Raw genomic sequence first — 19,151 nt, 5'->3', positions numbered from 1 at the left:
CAGTGGTAAACGGTGGACCGGCTCCGTCTTTATTGTCAGCGATGCTCACATCGTCAGCGCATCCCCCTCAAAATCGTACGTGGAGTCTCTTCGACTTCAATGCGAAAACAGCCGCGAAACTGACTAAATGGAATGAAGGGTGTAAGAAATAAAACACTTTAACATCAGCTTAATCCGCTCCGTTTCAAGCAGTATGTTTTTTTTTGGCCAGCACCAGCATTCTGTCACGATGGGTTTCTCTCGTCCCTTCCACAGCTGATCATTGTTGACGCGTGCCCCCTGCACGAACAGCAGCAGCAGCACCTTCGTCTGCTGCCAACTTTGGGATTGGCAATCAACCAGGCGAGGGACATCCTCCCCTTGCCCCACGGCAACACAATCACACGTTACATAAGTCATGCTGGGGCTGTGCAATGCTTGAACTTTTGCAGCCCAAACTCACCACGCGACCGGTTGTTCACCTCCAGAAGCACCGAGCTTGAGGATTCTTTCTGGAAAACGAACTTACATTTACACCACGTAGGTTTTCACGACCAATATTATTCACAATAAAGGGTTGTTGGGTTAGAGCGTGTAAATATAAAAGTGTCGTTAACCCACCAACGCCCCACAGCCAATTAGCAAGGTTTGTCACGTAAACAAAACGTGGCGATGAGTTACTACTTGAGCACAACGGTTGTGTGTTGGAAAGTAAAACCACATTTACAGGAAAAAAAAATTGGCACGTTTTATGTAACACGTTACTAATTATCTGTGTCCGATGTTGGTGGGTTAACCACATTTATATTTCGATTTAAAGCTTTCGTGACTGCAGGGATTCATCTTCTTGGTTCTTTCGGTAAAGTCACGTAGAAGGGAAGTAATAAAATAATACAAATAAAACAATAAAATAATTCTCACGACGTTTCGGCCACAACGCAAGCAGCCGTCCTCAGGTGAAGACCAGGTCTGTCGGGGAGACAGCATTCAGATGCATTCAGACGCTGTCTCCCCGACAGACCTGGTCTTCACCTGAGGAAGGCTGCTTGCGTTGTGGCCGAAACGTCGTGAGAATTATTTTATTGTTTTATTTGTATTATTTTATTACTTCCCTTCTACGTGACTTTACCGAAAGAACCAAGAAGACACATTTATATTCACGCGATAGAACCCAAAACCTTTACGATAAATTACATTTACATATCAACCTATGATCGCGTTTCGAAGAGGTGACTGCTCACGCGTATTTTCAAGAAATACCCCGCAATTCTGAGAGTAATACTGCGTGAAGAGACATGGTGAATTACAGGTGTTCGTCAACGCGGATTTCCTGCTCAAACGAGCATTCAGGCGGTCCTTAGCCGTCGTGACAGCCCCGAGCGAGTGGTGGAATTTCCATGTTCCTATGTCGTGGGTGAGTCTGTCCATGGGAACACGACTTCACTTTCCCGAGATTGAAGAAGAGGCGTATATGGTGAAATTAGGCCCTCCCAACTTTTGTACAAGACAAGCGACTGTGATTCCTTCAGGTACTCGGTGGTCTTCCCACTGTAGAATGTTCTTGCGTTCCTATCATTCTCGGTTTATGTTGCATTTTTTCATCATCATCATCATCATCGCCCGTAAGCCTTGTTCTCGCACAACACATTCCTGCGGAGGGAACGTTGGGTTGCTCGGTCAATGGCCAGGGTCAACGGCGGCGTGGTGTTTTCGGCAAATATGGCCGACTGTGAGGGCGGGCACAAGCCGGCGTGAGTAGGTTAAACGTTGAGTTTTATAAGGGCACCACGGGGTGACCAGCCCCTCCCCACCCAGCCCCACCCCTCCCACCCCCCACCCAGCCCCACCCTCCCCACCCAGCCCCTCCCCATCCTCCCCACCTAGCCCCACCCCTCCCATTTTTGATTCACGACGGACGGACGGACGGACACAATAATCCCCTGTGGGCTGGTGTAACCAGGAGGTTCCTACCAGTATTACTTGAAAGTTGAACACTGCGTTCCAGTCTCCAAGCCTCGTTGTGAGCACGCATCTCTCCACGCTCTGTGCACTTATCAGATTTTGCGCCTTTATATTTGCCGTCAGTCTCCGTGTTTATGATCCAGGTCATAGTATGTACTGAGAAAAAAAAACTGACCTTGGTAGATAATTGAAATTATACGGGTAATCTTTGTAAATTACCAAGGTCCAGTCTGGGTAAAGATTGTAAATAATGTGCATGATACACCGCCGTTGACTCAAGGATGTGATACAATTGATAAAAGCTACAGGAGCATAAAAACATTGATACCTTTAGTCTTTGCGGTGTACAGTATTTTACTATTGACTGGAGCCTCTACAGCTATGTAACCACAGTATTCCCTCATTCAAGAACTTTCCATCCGCGATTTTGGCTATTCGCAACTCGAATCTGGAACTCTCACGACCGCATGGAGAGAGAGAAGAGTGATGAGTGATGAGAGAGAATGTGATACGAGAAAGTGATGAGAAAGTGATGACACAGTGATGAGATAAAGAGATGTGAGGGATATATAATTTTCATGTATCTAATAACTTTTATATTTATTGAAGGTAAATCATGAAAAGATAGGTTTTCATATGCCAGTATCATTATCTGTGAAATGTGGTGTTCACCAGCATCTCGAGAATGTATCCCTCGCGAATAACGAGGGAATAGTCCATATTTATCATCCTTCAAGACCCATCCTTCCACAACAACTGCCTGAGGAAAATCTGTCGCATCTTCTGGCCAAACAAGATTCAAACCGGGACCTGTATATCAAGACCAGTTCAAGATTCATAATGAGGGACGTAACGGAGAGATGACTAAGGTGGCTGGGACACGAACCGAGAATGGAACCCCAAAACTGCCCTACGGTGGACACCACAAGGGAAGAGACCACGGGGCAGGCCGAAGACCACCTGGCGACACACCATTCAAGACCAACCAAAGACCACGAAGCAGAGAAAGCTGCTAAAGACACGGCGTGGGCTTGTTGCGGCGGCCTCATGCTCCACAGGAAGTGAAGAGGAGTCGGTGATTCATGACCCATCCAACACTGAGACTGCCCTCCCTAGCGTGTGCGTGTTGGAGCTCAAGCGACGTAGAGCAGGAATCGCATTAATGCCGGGGATGGTGACGGCGACGGCGGCACACAGCTCTCCACTAATTGTTACTCACGAAAAAACACCAGAAACACAGCAGCTTCTAGAGTGGCAGATGCAGTAGCTCCCTTGTGCGCTGCTTGTATGGAATCGCTGCTGCCAATGACGAATATAAATACAACGTCGCCATACTCGCGGGGCCTCTGTGAGAACGCGTACCTTCTTCAAACCGCCGCGTCCCAGTTCACACCCCGCATCACTTAGGGGCCGTCCATAAATGACGTCACGCACCTGGGGTGGGGGGGGGATCAGACATTTGTGACGATGTGTGACGAAGCGGGGGGTTTGAGAAATGTGACGTCACATCAAAATGCGCAACTTTAAATAAACATAAACACGTTCCACTTAATTAAATATACTTTTTTATAAATGTTTCCTCCTACAACATCAGAGTGCAACGCCACATTAAATACGCACTACAATGACAATAGTTTAAAGCGATTTGAAGCATATTTTATTTTGGGGGGGGGCAGAGCTTTGTGACGTCATATTTGAGGGGGGGGGGGTCTGACTTTTTGTGACGCCGTGTGACGAGGGGGGGGGTCACAAATCGAGTGACGTCATTTATGGACGCCCCCTTAGCCCTCCCGGACGGAGTTCCCGTACAACTGTTGTGTTATGAACGTTTTAAACGAGAGGAAGGTTTTTTGGGGTTAAATCGCGGAAGTGTAAATGTGTCGTGAACCCGCCACCACCCGACACAGACAATTAGGTTTGTCACGGAAACAAAACGTGACAATTAGTTACTCGTTCAGCCCACCGGTGTGCAGAAAAGTAAATCCACAACTTTGACAATTTGAGTCCCGTGATGTTTACCTGGTAATTACACGCAGCGTCATCGGGCAATTTCGCCATAATTGTGAAGAGATCTTACCTGCTTCCAGTCTTAAATAGAGCAAGATGACCTTATTACTGTGAGCTCATCAGGTACGACACATTTATACTTACACGCTCTAACCCAACAAACCTTTAATCTGAATAATATTAGTCACGAAAGCCTACGTGTCAAAATTATAGGAAGTCTGAATGCATTTACTGTTCTGCACCATAACAGTGAAATACTACTGCTAAAGAGAGTGAAATGTAATAGGCGAAAGGAACATCTTCTGTATGTATGTTGAACTTCTTTCACACCGTACGTTGCCAACCGTGCTCATGGTTTGCACAGGGCCTGGGTCACCTGCAGCTTACGAATGATGCCACTGATCAAGGTTTGCCGCTCGCATGCATTTTGCTCGTGGCATAAATCCACGTCTTATATTTTTTGGAAACGCTGGTAGGTTGGCTTGGAGTCAAAATTCTTAGACTAAGGCACTACTACTGTGGTACAACGTGTACATAACGCTATATTCATCCTTTGAACAAGTGTATCGTAATTTGGGCATGCTGGGGAAAAAATTAGGCAAGATGGGTCTGGTTCGCCGATATTTTCTACTTTTTTAACCAGGGAAAGCTTGCCCGAGTCTCATGACTGTTTCGACAGTCGCGGCTGATGATTGCTACGTAGATTCTAGTTGAGTAGTTTGTCCGCGCAAGGCACAAATACATTGTCGGGACAGTGTGTCGGACTGTTCCAGTTGGAATAAGCCTCGGATACAACATAGTGTGTAGCTGGTGGCAACTAAACGACTCTCATCCCATCCTGTAATTCAGTATAGTTAAGTGGCATGGTGATACAGATCATGTACGGACTGGGCGAAAGGCTCATGGTGAACACAGATGGTACTGCTTGCCGGTATAAACTATAGAGTGGGCTTGGTGATAGCATATCATAGCAGGAATATCAGCGGGTCTTGGCTAGGGCGCCCAGGGTTTCCTTTCAACAACCCTACCTCATTCCTGTCAAGGTTTTAGTGGTTGTGCTGTAAAGTATAGCTCTCCGATCGTGTTTTCAGGTTGCATTTCATGAACCGAATGTTCATCTTAAGCAACTGAATACCCTGTTCCTGAGAAGCTCCGACCAGCACATGGGGCGAAACATCAGAGGCATCGTGCTGAATGAACACGCTGTAACAACGCGAACACATCACATCTGGAGAACCCGGTCCCTCCGCCAAGTCATGTGAATGTGTTTCTCTACTTGGTCTCGCGTTGTGGTGCTTGACTCGTGTCAGGCACACAAGAGGGCCTGTTGTACGCGTTCTCCTCCGAGGCTGGATTTGTGCTTTGTTCGCACATACGCACTGCTGGAAATGGGTCGCAGTGTGGATTTTCACTGAAATGTTCTGTTCCACGGGACACTCGGGCGCTTGTATAAATCCGTCTTCTCATCGGTTGGGAAAATAGAGCAACTAGACACATGGTCGTGTACTCTTTGGTTCTTTCGGTAAAGTCACGTAGGCATAAAATAAATACATCACGACGTTTCGGGCGCAACACAAGCGTCCATCATCAGGTGGGAAAGCATGGTTTGCTGCTTATGCAGACTGTTTTATAACAGTTTTAACAGTCTGCATCAGCAGCAGACCATGCTTTCCCACCTGATGACGGACGCTTGTGTTGCGCCCGAAACGTTGTGATCTATTTTATTATATTTTATACCTACGTGACTTTACCGAAAAAAACAAAGAGTATGGATTCTTGCATTCACGAAAGCTTCAAATCAACATGGTCGTGTATTTAGTTGTCAGAAAATAATCAACAATCCAGTGCAGTACTGTGTAAATTAAACGATGTCTTGTTTACTCAAACATTTGTCTTGCTGCTATCGTTCGAGTTGCAGATCTAGGTAAGTATGAATGCACCCGTCCAAAATTATGCAAATTGCATCTAGTAATGCCGCATGTTGAATTTGGAACTCATACAGATGATTTTTTCTGGGAGGCGCAGGGTATCACAGACCAGCAGAGAATGCATCGAGACCCGGCGCCAACAGTTGCCCAAGCTCTGTGATCCTGTAATGGGATATTTTGGCGAACTTCATAAATGTCTTGACTTAAAAGCTTTCGTGACTGCAGGAATTGTTTGGGTCTTTCGGTGAAAATAACAAAAAACTACGATGGTTCGATCGCAACACAAGCGGTCGTCCTGATGATGACTGCGTGTGTTGCGATCGAAACGTTGTACGTGACTTTACCGAAAGACCCAAATAATATTCATAAATGTCATGGGACCTTTTGATATTGTACGATATAGCTGCTCACCCCGAGATAGAAATGCTCTTATGCGTGCATTAGCTTTCAACTGTTCGCCTTTTGGCATCCTCTGGTCTGACACTGGTGAGACTAGGCCATAAAGAAGGCTGTCTCTGGTGTAGGCCAATCAGTTTCAAAGACAATGCAAATATTATCAGACCATGTTTGTTTGCATGTTCACCACAAGTACATGTGGATGTGGTTAATGTTCACTCAATTCCTTGCAATCTAATTGGTTGTGTTGCCAGAAAGGGTATTCTTATTTTCTTATTTTTCATAACTCCACAAATGGGTGTTTATAATGTGAAGCGACGACTGTGAAGCTGTCTGCCATGTGGAAGACGCCCGTTGTGTGTGAAGGCTTGAGGCACCTCTCTTGCATACTCGCTGGTCAAATGCACGCTTGCAGCACAATGCAGGGTGGTGGACAGCCATAGTGGTTTTGTCAGTCATTCGAGCAATAATGCAGCGATACAAATGTATGGGCTTTGTTGGGCTAATTATACTTGTGCTAATGATGGCACTGCCCCAAAGTGTATAACCCTGACCACGCGATTAATGCTATCAGGCTAAACCTACACTAATTCTAATACGGAAGCATCATGTCAAATCCTCCGTCCTGTTGGGTCAACATAAGTCATTCACAAGCATGCACAACAATTACAAAACATGTTGGTGATACCAGCATTTGAAGTTGCTTTCCTTTGCCAGCGTAATGCATTTTATAATTAATCGTATTTATCTTTTCCAATACACCACGCTCGAAACCAACTATCATGCTTGTAAACCGTATGGCATCCGTTTGAATGTGTCTAGTTTTGCATTGAACTTAAAATATGCTTTTTGCAGAACTTATCGAACGACTGTGTTGGGTTTGATTCGTTTTACAGGCACTGCCTTTGTTCAGACCTTAACTTTCACATCATAAACAGTGTGTAACCGAAGTTATACTGTTCAATGCCAGCACAAGAGGGTCAGCCAAGCATTTTGAGAATAGGACACTTCATTATAAATACTGGACAGCAGAATAATGTTTATCAAATTGATAATAAGTTCAAAGTCTCTCGTATAATATGATATCGCTCTGGGCTTAATATCAGCCTGAGCTGTCCAGAGCTGAGCTCTAACAAAAATGTTTCCCATATATGGTATTTGTAATTCTCACACAACATTTTTTGGGAACATGTGTTTTCGTTCATGATTGGTGACTATTCATTGAAGTTGTTTTTCTATCGAAGTCGTGATTGTATATTTTATTTTAGTCTTCACCTTGGAAGCTGCCAGGGTCGAAATGGCAAGTACTGTAGACTTATCTTGCAATTCAGAGGTCGTGGGTTCAATCTCCTGGCATGGCAGTCAGTTGCATCAGTGGGGCAGGTTTATTAAATCCCTCTGCCCCTGTCCACCCAGCAGTATAAATAGGTAAACTACAGTTAATCGATTGGCAGATCGGTGGTGGGATATAATGTGGGTAACCAAACCTCTTCCAAAATAAAACAAAATACCCCCAGAGGGGCATTAGAACTCACTCAAGTGGAGGCCCTTCCGCCAGGAGTGGCATGAGCGAGCAATTGCAGGGCTGCCCTTTACCTCTTACATAATATCCAGTTGACCAAAAATCTCAGCACACACACTCAAAAGTACCCAGACTTAAAACTAATTTCTTTCAAACCGGTTTTCGTGTTTAGTTTGTTGTTTTTCCCCGGCACCTCTGATTAACGCGGTTGGCTACGTACAGTGCAAAAGAAGATCAACATACGGTACATTTGTAGTGTCGCCTGTGTGTGCGGGTGGTGTGCGTCGCACACACACTCAGTCAGAGACGAGGTAGTCGCAGGAGGCACCGTCCTCCCCTTTTATTGTTGTTGAGTTCACGCCACCACTCGAGCCCCCTCTCTCTCATGACCACGCTGCCGCACGACCCGTCCCAGACACGACCCTGTCCACGTTGCACCGACGGCCTCGACCGGGACAGCGGACTACTGTCCGGCCGTGCAATGATCGGGCGAAGGCGGCAGCGACGACGAGATGAGTTCAATTCCAGAACCGGCAGCCTGGGGCTCTCGCTATGCGCTGCTTAGATTCCGCTCGGCGCGGCTTGGCTCCGCCCTAGCCGTGCCTCTCTTCTCGAACCCTCCAGAGGGTTCCAGGCAGAGGTGGGACAAAGTCATTGTTATGCAAGTCCAAGTCGAGTCGCAAGTCATCAAATTCATGACTCGAGTCTGACTCGAGTCCAAGTCACATGACTCGAGTCCACATCTCATAGGTGGGACAAAGTCATTGTTATGCAAGTCCAAGTCGAGTCGCAAGTCATCAAATTCATGACTCGAGTCTGACTCGAGTCCAAGTCACATGACTCGAGTCCACACCTCTGGTTCCAGGGGCTTCCTCACGAGGTCTATCGTGACCCTTGCCCCAGTTCCTCTGCCCTGCCGGCACACCCACGTATATGCTCAGTGGCGTGTGCGCTAAGTGCCCACCCGCAGTTACAGCTGCTGTCCAACAGTCATCGCTATGTCACTACACATTTAAAAAAGGAATGTGGGTGCAAAAATATCCCACACGTTGTCAGATATAAGGACTGCACATGGCATTTGCCAATTTTTACCCCTATGTACTTAAGACAAGATACCTAAAAGATGGCATTTAAAAAAAATGTATTGGGTGATGTATGTTTAACTTCTTTTGCACCGTACGTAGCTAACCCGTGCTAATGGGAGGTGTGGGGCGAAGGACAACAAACGAAACACAAAAGCAATTCTAAAGAATTAGTTTTCAATCGAGATTTAAAAGTGCATCGCTCCAGTGGCTTCCTAATCGGCAGGGGTGCACAAGCGCACACACGCCCAATAAAAAAACAACTGGCGAATGTTTTGAGTTTTTGTTTTGTTAAAAGGGGCCAGTGGGCAGTAATGTAATGTCAAACATCTGTTGGAATGTTGCGCAGCGGTTATAACTTAAAGCAATTGCACTCATACGACAACAACAGCATATCTATGAGACCTTTTTTGCTAATATCTAAAATGATGAAAAATAAAAATAGGTTTATCCCTTTCTGGCAATAAAACAGGAGGTGTTAAGCTGTTCAAAGACCAAATAGATTTTAATTTTCAAGACATTAAGGCTGCATTAACCACAATATGTGTGGTTAACACGTATTGTTTTTTCTTAATTTTGGATACTGCTAAAAAGGTCCCATAGAAATAACCGCTCGACCCAAGCTGTAAGTGCTCTGATACTTGCATTGTATTTGTGCTGTTCACCTTTTGGCGTTCTCTGGTCTCACACTTGTGAGACTCGGCCATGAAGAAGGCTGTCTCTGGTGTAGGCCAATCAGTTTCAAAGACAATGCAAATATTATCAGAGCATGTTTGTCTGCGTGTTTTTCCACAAGTATCTGTGGTTAATGCAGACTTTATGCCTTGCAAAAGTTATCTATTTGGTGTCTGAACATCTTAATACCGCCTGTTTTATTGCCAAAAAGGGTAAAACCTGTCCTTATTTTTCACGAACAGCATAGCTTCTAGAAAGGGCCGTATCCATCTTCCCTTGTGCCTGATGACCGAGCAATCGAATATATATTCGAACAAATATAAGCGGAACCCCCATTCTCTTTCTGCACACGTTAACACATATTTAGTCCATAAGCCTATTTGCTTTCCATTACCAATACAGTAATAGCAAGAAAAATGTGTTTCATAATTGTCTCATCAGCAGGCTCAGGATTCTTTGTCGACGAATTGAAGCAAATATAAGCAAACGATGTTCTGTTTCCACATATCGATACTGTACTATATAATGTAATTATCATTCTTTAAGTTTACTTATTTATCCAGGAATAGGCATAATGTATGCATGCCTCTTTTTTAGGAGGGCCCTGCACTGTTTATTATATTTAGATGTCTTCAGCTATTGACCGAGGACAGTATTTACACAAGTGGGAGGGAAACCGGAGCACGCCGTAGACAACCCGCGAGAGCAAGAGGGCAACATTCGATCCCCGATAGAAACAGATGGCGGCGATTAGCTCACTTGCTGTACTGCCTCCTCTTGGCGAGCCAAGCAAGGTTTTCACAACATGCCCGGTGATCCCCCAACCCTCCCCTCCACTGCCGGATCACAGACAGACAGACACGCGCGGAGCCACCACTGCCCGGTATGAGCCCATAATCATCATATTTATTTCCACTGGAGGAATCCGATGAGCTATAAAGCTCTTGTTCACAGATGTCCAGTGAACGGTATGTCCATCGGCCTATTGGATTTCCAGACCGGCGTTATGGAAGATGTAACAACAATATTCCCTCTATTGTGGCAACGTGAATGTTGACCTTCTGTTTGGACGACGGCTAACTGCGGGCCACGGCAAATGTATTTACGTCGCTTCCACGGTGGACTCCACCTCATCGTCAGCATTATTAATAGCCGCCACGGGAACACGTGGATCACAGAGCGGTGACGTAATGCGGAGTGACGTCACGGAGGAACATGGTGTGGGGGAGGGGCGGGGTACAACGCTGAGGGGGCGGGGAGCGGTGCGGTTGAGGGGTGGGGGGGATCGGGGGAGGGTGGAGGGTGAGGGGGATCGGGGGAGGGTGGGGGGGATCGGGGGAGGGTGGGGGGGATCGGGGGAGGGTGAGGGGGATCGGGGGAGGGTGAGGGGGATCGGGGGAGGGTGGAGGGTGAGGGGGATCGGGGGAGGGTGGGGGGGATCGGGGGAGGGTGGGGGGGAGCGGGGGAGGGTGGGGGGGACGTCAGCGAGCGAGACCCGGCGCGCTCGCGGGAGAGGGGCGGGGCTAGGGTGGGGGGGGAAACAAAAGTCGCGCGAGATTTGGGCGCGCGCGCGTGTACACCGGGGAAGAGGGGCGGGGTTTTTTTGTGGGGGGGGTTGAGGGGCGGGGTTTTATGGGGGTTGAGGGGCAGGGCTTGGGGGGGGCATCAGCGCGAGAGTCCCGGTGCGCTCGCTGGGGGGAAGGGCGGGGGGGCTGGGTGGGGAGGGTGAGGGGGAGGGGAACAGAGAGCTCGCGCGAGATTTGGGCGCACGCGCGGGAACGCAGGGGGAAGAAGGGCGGGGTTTAGTGGTGGTGGGGGCTCGAGGGGCGTGGCTTGGAGGGGGGGTGGGAGCAGCGCGGTGGGGGCGGTGGGGGGGGTGCGTAAGAGGAAAAAAAATGTGCGCGGGCCGTGTCCGGGCGGTGCGGCTTCTGATTGGCCGTGGGGCGTCACGTGGGCAGAGAATGTTCTGGAAAGCGGGCGGGGTATAAAAGGGGCGCGCAGTGCGGCGTACGGCCTCACACTCGCGTCCGCCATCAACCGACAGGTCGCGCCGTCCTCTGCCTGCCCCCAAGAACCCTCGACTAAAAGAAAGGAAAAAAATAAGTACGTGTAACCTTTTATTTCGTAGGGTTTGGAGGAACATAATTCTGTTTACCTCGCGATAATGCTTAAAATTGGTGGTGTTGAGTCAATTGTGGTGTTTTATTTCGCGGTTTTCTGTGCCGGGGCCCTCCGTTCGCCGCCGGCGTCTTCCCGGCTGTGGCTGATGGCGGCCGCGCGGCGTTGGCGGCGGTGTTTATTTAGACTCTCGCTGTGAGGCGATGTAAGATAATGTTAGTGTTTTTTTTAAGGTAAATAGGTGTTTGCGGTACAACATGGTGTGTGTTTAGTCGACCCCTGCTTTAATTAAAAAATATATATTTGTAGCGTGGTGACCGCCGCGGCTTTGTTTATTAGCAGTCAGCCAGAGCTGCTTTTAAAGCGAACGCCGATCGGGTGTTGTGTTCACGACGTCGTCGTCTTAACCGCGTGGAAGGAAAGATAACTTAATCCTCCTTCTCGGGAGGGGGGCGGCTGCTGCTTGATGATCTCTTGCGGTCCAGAGGTCGCCGGCTCGATTTTGCGCCACTACCAACGCCTCGTCGCTTTTAATAATTGTAAACTATTTAAGTTTATTCAGTTACTCGGCCTGCCTTGCGACACGGCGCTACCGCCGTGGGCGCTTTGTGTGTGTGGGGGGTGCCGCGTGTCGGGTCGTTGAGCGCCACGTGGTGGAGGGAGCTTCTTTAAAGAAGCCGCCGCAATGGGTCTCGATGTGCCCTCGTGAGTCGGCTAATGCACGCGGCAGCCACCAGCTTAGACTGCGGCCGCGTCTTGTCGAAGAGCCCTCGTGTAACGATACGTCTTCGCGTATTGTTACGCGATTTAAAATAATAAAAAACCCGTCCGCATGCGTCTACAGGATTATTGCAGGGGGGGTAATAGCGTAATTGCTCGTGGAGGTAATCTCCAGGATTGTAAAGGTTATGATTGTAATTGTGGGGCTGATTGTAATTGTGGGGCGATGGTTGATGGCGGTGGTGGTTGGGGGGAGACCGACCGGCTTCAGATTCTGCCGGCGAACAAAGACCGAGGCGGGGGGGGAGGGGCGGGTCACGTGGGAGGCGGGGGGGGCATCGTGAGCCCCGCCCCCTGCAGGCCGGCATCCGGTCATGTGGGCACGAGCGCCTCGTGCTCGTCCCCGGTTCCGCTTTTTTTGTGGGCGGGGCTGTTACGTGCACGTGGGTATAGGGGCGTGGTTATTGAGGGGGGAGGGGTTTCCGCGAGAAGGCGTTGATGTTACGGGGGGCGGGGCTTTTTGGTGGCAAATGCGGGGGGGGGAGTGGTAGGGGGGGGTTGTTTTGGTGCCATAATGGAGCGGCTTCGAATAAAAAATTAATGATTGGAGGAATCGCGTGAGCTTATAGAAGCTCTTGTTCTCGCAAATGTCCAGACAGAAGGTTGTGTGGTCGAATCTCGCGAGTGTGGAAGGCGGTTCGATGAAAGTAAACTATGCGATGGAATACTTAAGCGGACACCGGGAGTGGGGGAAGGGTGGTGGTGAAGGTTGCGGGTTTGATGGTAAATGCGCGGCTCTTCCCGAGCCCGGGTTGCTGCTGTTGTGGATTTCGCTTGCGTGCCAAAGGGCCGAGCCGCTTTGGGAGAGAGGGGGGGTGTGGTTGTTGTTGCGTAACTCGTTGCTGCAATTGCTGGCTTGTAAACCTCGAGAGGGGTTTGGAGGCGTAACTGCTGTGTACCTTTTTGTGGTTGGCTTGGCATGACCGACATGCGTCTGACGTGTTGGCCCGCAGCCACAAATGCACCCGAGTACGCGATGTACTCGCCAAGCGGAAATAAGACCTCAACATGTTGATTCTCGGATAGACTTTTTCAACTATTTAATAAAAAAAATGCAACGTTTAACGCTTAAAATTCAGAAATTTCAAGATTTCCATTTTGGTTTTCGAGATCTTTTTTTGTTCCAAAATATACATGTGTGTGGCAATTCTGACTGATCCCCCCCCCTCTCTGGTGCAGACATAAAAATAAAGCAAACATGTCGAAGGGACCGGCAGTAGGGATCGACCTTGGCACCACCTACTCGTGCGTGGGAGTGTTCCAGCACGGGAAGGTGGAGATCATCGCCAACGACCAGGGGAACCGCACCACGCCCTCCTACGTGGCCTTCAATGACTCCGAGCGCCTCATCGGTGATGCAGCCAAGAACCAGGTTGCCATGAACCCCACCAACACAGTCTTTGGTACGTGTGAATATATGTTTTCCCCACAAGCTCTTAATTGTTGGTTTTTGTGAGTGCAAGGGAGGGGGGGGGTATCTTTATATTCACTATGGTGGCTTGAGTGTATGGGTGTGTGCACGTGTTGGCTTGCAAGCATTTAAGTCGACAAACCTTGAATTTTTTACATTTGAGCTACCTCCTGGCTGTTTACGAATACGCCCTGAATTCTGCTGGTGAAATTGCTAGTTACAAGGATGTTCCCCCAATCACACTTTCTGCAGAAATATCTGCAATTAATGATGCACCACTTAATAAAAAAACCTAGAGTGCATTACTGACAATCCCGCATGTCTTGTTAATGGCCACAGTGGCCACGACCGTGTTGCTGACCTAAAGCTACGCTTAACCTTGGCACGGCACAGATCCATGGTCTACAAAAAAGCGCTGCTCTTAAGTGATGGTCACTTTATTTAATTGCAGATGCCAAGCGTCTGATTGGGCGCCGCTTTGATGACCCGGTGGTTCACGCCGACATGAAGCACTGGCCATTCACGGTGGTGAGCGACGGTGGGCGACCCAAGGTGCAGGTCGAGTACAAGGGCGAAAACAAGACCTTCTACCCTGAGGAAGTCTCCTCAATGGTGCTCACCAAGATGAAGGAGATTGCAGAGGCCTACCTGGGAAAGGTAATGTCCTGACATTTAATGGATAATCTGTCTTTAAATAATTGTTGGGGGGGGGGGGGTATGAGTGATGGAAGAGATTCTCACGTGCTCTTCAGCTTACCATCGTCGCTTGTAAGTGAGCCAAGTATTGTGTAATACTTGGATGTCGTAAGGACATGTTGTGAAAGAGAACTGCACCATTTCAAAGACAAGTGCTGTTATCTCATTTATTTTCATCATTGTTACTTAAAAGTACACTAACAATTTTGTGCTGCTTTTGAATACGTGAACGCTTTAAATAGGCTCCGTTTTTCAGAGGCTGACATGCACCTGCGCTCTGCCTCATTCCCAGACTGTAACAAATGCTGTGGTGACTGTACCGGCCTATTTCAACGACTCACAGCGGCAAGCCACCAAAGACGCCGGCACCATTGCAGGGCTGAATGTACTGCGTATTATTAATGAGCCAACAGCAGCAGCCATTGCCTATGGCCTGGACAAGAAGGTAATTATGCACGCCTGGACACAAGTGCTGATGTTGTAGTCTGTTCCATTTTTGAATGTGTAAATGGTTGTATATTGTTGCATGGTTTTAATTTCTGCTTTTTTTTTGTTGCCGGTTTACTTTCGCTCTGGACATGAGGTACAAAAGGTGATATATGACGGGCACACTTGAATCCACCCTTATTTCGCAGACATTCTCATGCAATGCATTTATGGAAAGGTATCGAGACATCATTTTACCCATTGTTATTTGAATTGAATGACCCTTACAACTTTTAAAGGGGATTAAATTTGTTAAATTGCAACATTGGCCCAACCTTTATTTGAGGTTAATTTGGATTGTGAGCATCACTAAGCTGATGTAACCAATATTTTGGATGGAAATGCATTGAATGAGGCTTTCAGTAAGAAGTGATTTTTATTCGGGGTGAATCCAAGTAATATATTGCACGACATTTTTAATTGCAATTATTTTGTAAATACGCCGGTTTGCAGCCGTACGGCTATTAAAACCGTAAACAATTACGTTTCAGGTTGGCGGGGAGCGCAATGTCCTCATTTTCGACCTGGGCGGCGGCACATTCGACGTGTCCATCCTGACCATCGAGGACGGCATTTTCGAGGTGAAGTCGACGGCGGGCGACACTCATCTTGGTGGCGAGGACTTTGACAACCGCATGGTGAACCACTTCATCCAGGAGTTCAAGCGCAAGCACAAGAAGGACATCAGCGACAACAAGCGTGCCGTGCGTCGCCTGCGCACTGCCTGTGAGCGGGCAAAGCGCACCCTCTCCTCGTCCACTCAGGTATGGTTGATGGACCGATCGCCACCTCGGCACACGTTTGAGCCTCTCTAAACCGTTTTAGGTAATACATTGAGGATGTACTACCATTGATTTGTTTCCGGGAACGTTTCTTGAAATTTTTACAATTGCACAGTTGTGATGCACAAACCCTTTTCTGTGGGGTTAGCAATTTGCACATCCAACTGTAGATTACATGTTTTCCCCAGAAAAATCTTAATGTGCAATGCTTTATTCTCTATTTGTCCTTAAGAAACTAATACGAGAGAATTCGTGTGCATAAGTTCGGAATTAAATTTTGCCTCGAGTTGAGTGGCTTTATGTGAGAGTAACTGAACTTCTGACTGTCCTTACAGGCGAGCATTGAGATCGACTCCCTGTACGAGGGCATCGACTTCTACACGTCCATCACGCGTGCTCGCTTTGAGGAGCTGAACGCCGACCTGTTCCGTGGCACCCTGGAGCCCGTGGAGAAGTCTCTGCGTGACGCCAAGCTCGACAAGGCCCAGATCCACGACATCGTCCTGGTCGGTGGCTCCACGCGTATCCCCAAGATCCAGAAGCTGCTGCAGGACTTCTTCAACGGCAAAGAGCTGAACAAGAGCATTAACCCTGACGAGGCTGTTGCCTATGGAGCTGGTAAGCCTTGGCAGCTGAGAAAAAAACACATTGCTTTAAAATAGCAAATAAAATCGCTGTGATGATGGATTCCATACCATTCGTAGTTTCCACCAGAGACCGTCACAGGTCAATGATGGCCTAACCTTCCTTGGATGTCTGAGCGATTTAAAAATTGTATTTCATCTTTATTTCCAGTAAACGTACAATGAACAGGAGCTAATGCTGCGCGTGGTTTTAAAATTCAGCTGTGCAGGCTGCCATCCTCTGCGGAGACAAGTCCGAGAACGTCCAGGACCTGCTGTTGCTTGACGTCACCCCGCTGTCCCTGGGCATTGAGACCGCCGGTGGAGTGATGACTGCTCTCATCAAGCGCAACACCACCATCCCCACCAAGCAGACGCAGACGTTCACCACCTACTCTGATAACCAGCCTGGTGTGCTCATTCAGGTATGATACACCAGCTGCTTGCAAAAAGACCTTGTGCCTTGGAGCATAATGATTAGCTTTTTAGGAGCGTAAATTTAATTTTTTTGTGTAGTTTACATATGTACCAAAGTGGACTTTTCCATATTTATTTTTAGGTGTGCTCAATGGTACTGATTGCTGTGATGATGGATTCCATACCATTCGTAGTTTCCACCAGAGACCTACACGGGTCAATGTTGGCCTAACCTTCCTTGGATGTCTGAGCAATCAAATACCATTTTAATATACTTGCAGTATTGCTTCTTAGATTTGGCAATCAAACTCCACCTGTCTGCGATTTTACAGGTGTACGAGGGTGAGCGTGCCATGACCAAGGATAACAACTTGCTGGGCAAGTTCGAGCTGACGGGCATCCCTCCTGCGCCCCGTGGAGTCCCTCAGATTGAAGTAACCTTTGACATCGATGCCAATGGCATCCTCAATGTGTCTGCTGTGGACAAGAGCACTGGCAAGGAAAACAAGATCACCATCACCAATGACAAGGGTATGTGGAACGTCCGATTGTCCTTTTTTTTTACATAACACCAGTGGCTTTGGATTTCACTGCACAGAGCCCAAGTTGTATGAATTTTGACTTGCAACTTTTGTGACTGCAGGAATTCATATTCTTTGGTTCTTTTGGTAAAGTCACGTTGATAAAAAATAATAAATGAAAGTTACGATTCTTGTTTTGTCACAGGTCGTCTGAGCAAGGAGGACATTGAGCGCATGGTGCAGGAGGCGGAGCGCTACAAGCAGGAGGATGAGAGCCAGCGCGACAAGATCTCCGTGAAGAACGGCCTCGAGTCCTACGCCTTCAACCTCAAGTCCACCGTTGAGGACGAGAAGCTGCAGGGCAAAATCAGCGACGAAGACAAGAAGAAGATCCAGGACAAGTGCAAGGACGTGCTGGACTGGCTGGACAAGAACCAGGTGAAGTGACGCACGGGGCAGACGCCGTGGCATAACCTGGATACATTGTCAAGGTTTATGGTTGTCTGAAGTGCAAAGTATATAGCCCTTTGCCTGGAAGCTAACAGAAGGCAATTTTTTGCCTTCACCTCGACAAGACTTTCTTGGCTTCTTAGATGAACATTGCTATGATGATGGATTCCATACCATTCGTAGTTTCCACCAGAAACCTCTGTTGATGATGGCCAATCCTTCCTTGGATGTCTGAGCAATGTCTATCAAATACCACGTTATTACTAAATAGTGTTTGTTGACATTGTTAAATGTGGTTGTGATCTTATTGGTTTGTTGGGGACTTTTGCATTGCAGACTGCCGAGAAGGAGGAGTTTGAACACCAACAGAAAGAGCTGGAGAAAATCTGCAACCCAATCATCACGAAGCTCTACCAGGGTGCGGGTGGAATGCCTGGGGGAATGCCCGGTGGCTTCCCTGGGGCTGGTGCTGCCCCAAGTGGTGGTGGCGGTTCCTCATCCGGCCCCACCATTGAGGAGGTGGATTAAATATGGGCCAGTAAACCAGATGCTGCAAATCCCAAGTTAACACCATGGCTAGACAAGCAAATCAAATAGGACCTTGTACAATTGTTCTTCCCCCAATACCTTTTGTACTTTGCCGTTGCCCAACATTTATCTTAAAAAAGAATTGTCACGGTTTGACCCTGTTAATATTTAAATTGCAAGTTTACAGATTAAATGTACTGTGGGATCCTTGCATGTCCATCTGGTTCCCAGTCGTTCTTCAGCAAGGTGTTCCAAGTCTAAAAGTTTTGGGAAATTTGGCTCTTGTTTAAACTTTATGTACGATTTGAGTTGTAACCAACAAATAAATTGTTAACGAATATTTGCAGTAACATGGCCAATAAACTCTTAGCATCTGGTGCTGTGAAGCGCTTATGAGGACCAGCACATGCATATGAGCACTGTTGATGTATGTGAACACTTGTTTTGAATGTCTAGTCCTTAAATAAAGCAACCAACAATGCGTGGTTGTGGTGTCCTTTAATGTGGAGTTTTTTTTCACATGTACTGTAATGCACTTTGAAATGGCCAGTACGGAGAACACTCGAATAAAAAAAAACATTGTTTATAAACAAAATACATTGAATAAAAAATGTTGGCACTGGACAAATACTTTAAGTTTTACGGGTTTAAATACCATGCACTTTTTTTTGCGAGCTGGTAGGGCGTTGTCTGCTGTTGAATGGTTCTCGCCAGCGGTTAATATGGAGCACCGTGGTTCGCCAAGCCATCATGAGCATTGTTGGCTTATGGTGGCTTCGTAAATAAAG

At 47.6% G+C, this 19,151-nt stretch overlaps 1 protein-coding gene and 3 non-coding genes across 4 annotated transcripts; all 4 read left to right on the top strand.

The window, feature by feature from the left end:
* Positions 1–11,407: 11,407 nt before the first annotated feature.
* Positions 11,408–18,844, top strand: HSPA8 (heat shock protein family A (Hsp70) member 8). Its single transcript, XM_078608255.1, has 10 exons — positions 11,408–11,654; positions 13,629–13,852; positions 14,312–14,517; positions 14,849–15,001; positions 15,534–15,806; positions 16,160–16,442; positions 16,670–16,872; positions 17,197–17,395; positions 17,591–17,823; positions 18,172–18,844. Exons 2-10 carry the CDS (start codon positions 13,648–13,650, stop codon positions 18,361–18,363), a joined length of 1,947 nt encoding a protein of 648 aa, XP_078464381.1. The 5' UTR covers positions 11,408–11,654; positions 13,629–13,647; the 3' UTR covers positions 18,364–18,844.
* On the top strand, positions 16,496–16,588 carry LOC144728699 (small nucleolar RNA SNORD14). Its single transcript, XR_013587556.1, has one exon. It is a non-coding gene; the product is annotated as a small nucleolar RNA SNORD14 (small nucleolar RNA).
* Positions 17,026–17,118, top strand: LOC144728698 (small nucleolar RNA SNORD14). Its single transcript, XR_013587555.1, has one exon. It is a non-coding gene; the product is annotated as a small nucleolar RNA SNORD14 (small nucleolar RNA).
* On the top strand, positions 17,986–18,074 carry LOC144728700 (small nucleolar RNA SNORD14). Its single transcript, XR_013587557.1, has one exon. It is a non-coding gene; the product is annotated as a small nucleolar RNA SNORD14 (small nucleolar RNA).
* Positions 18,845–19,151: the final 307 nt, after the last annotated feature.

Source organism: Lampetra planeri, chromosome 29 (genome assembly GCF_965212315.1).
Source record: "Lampetra planeri chromosome 29, kcLamPlan1.2.h2, whole genome shotgun sequence".
Lineage (NCBI taxonomy): Eukaryota > Metazoa > Chordata > Hyperoartia > Petromyzontiformes > Petromyzontidae > Lampetra > Lampetra planeri.
This window is presented reverse-complemented; position numbering and strand designations above follow the sequence as displayed.

Excerpts from the sequence above, each read along its gene's own strand:
- HSPA8 (XM_078608255.1), top strand. The coding sequence starts at position 13,648 with ATGTCGAAGGGACCGGCAGTAGGGATCGACCTTGGCACCACCTACTCG. Across the intron at positions 13,853-14,311 it reads CCCCACCAACACAGTCTTTG|ATGCCAAGCGTCTGATTGGG; the intron begins GTACGTGTGAAT and ends ATTTAATTGCAG. Across the intron at positions 16,443-16,669 it reads GGCTGTTGCCTATGGAGCTG|CTGTGCAGGCTGCCATCCTC; the intron begins GTAAGCCTTGGC and ends TTTAAAATTCAG.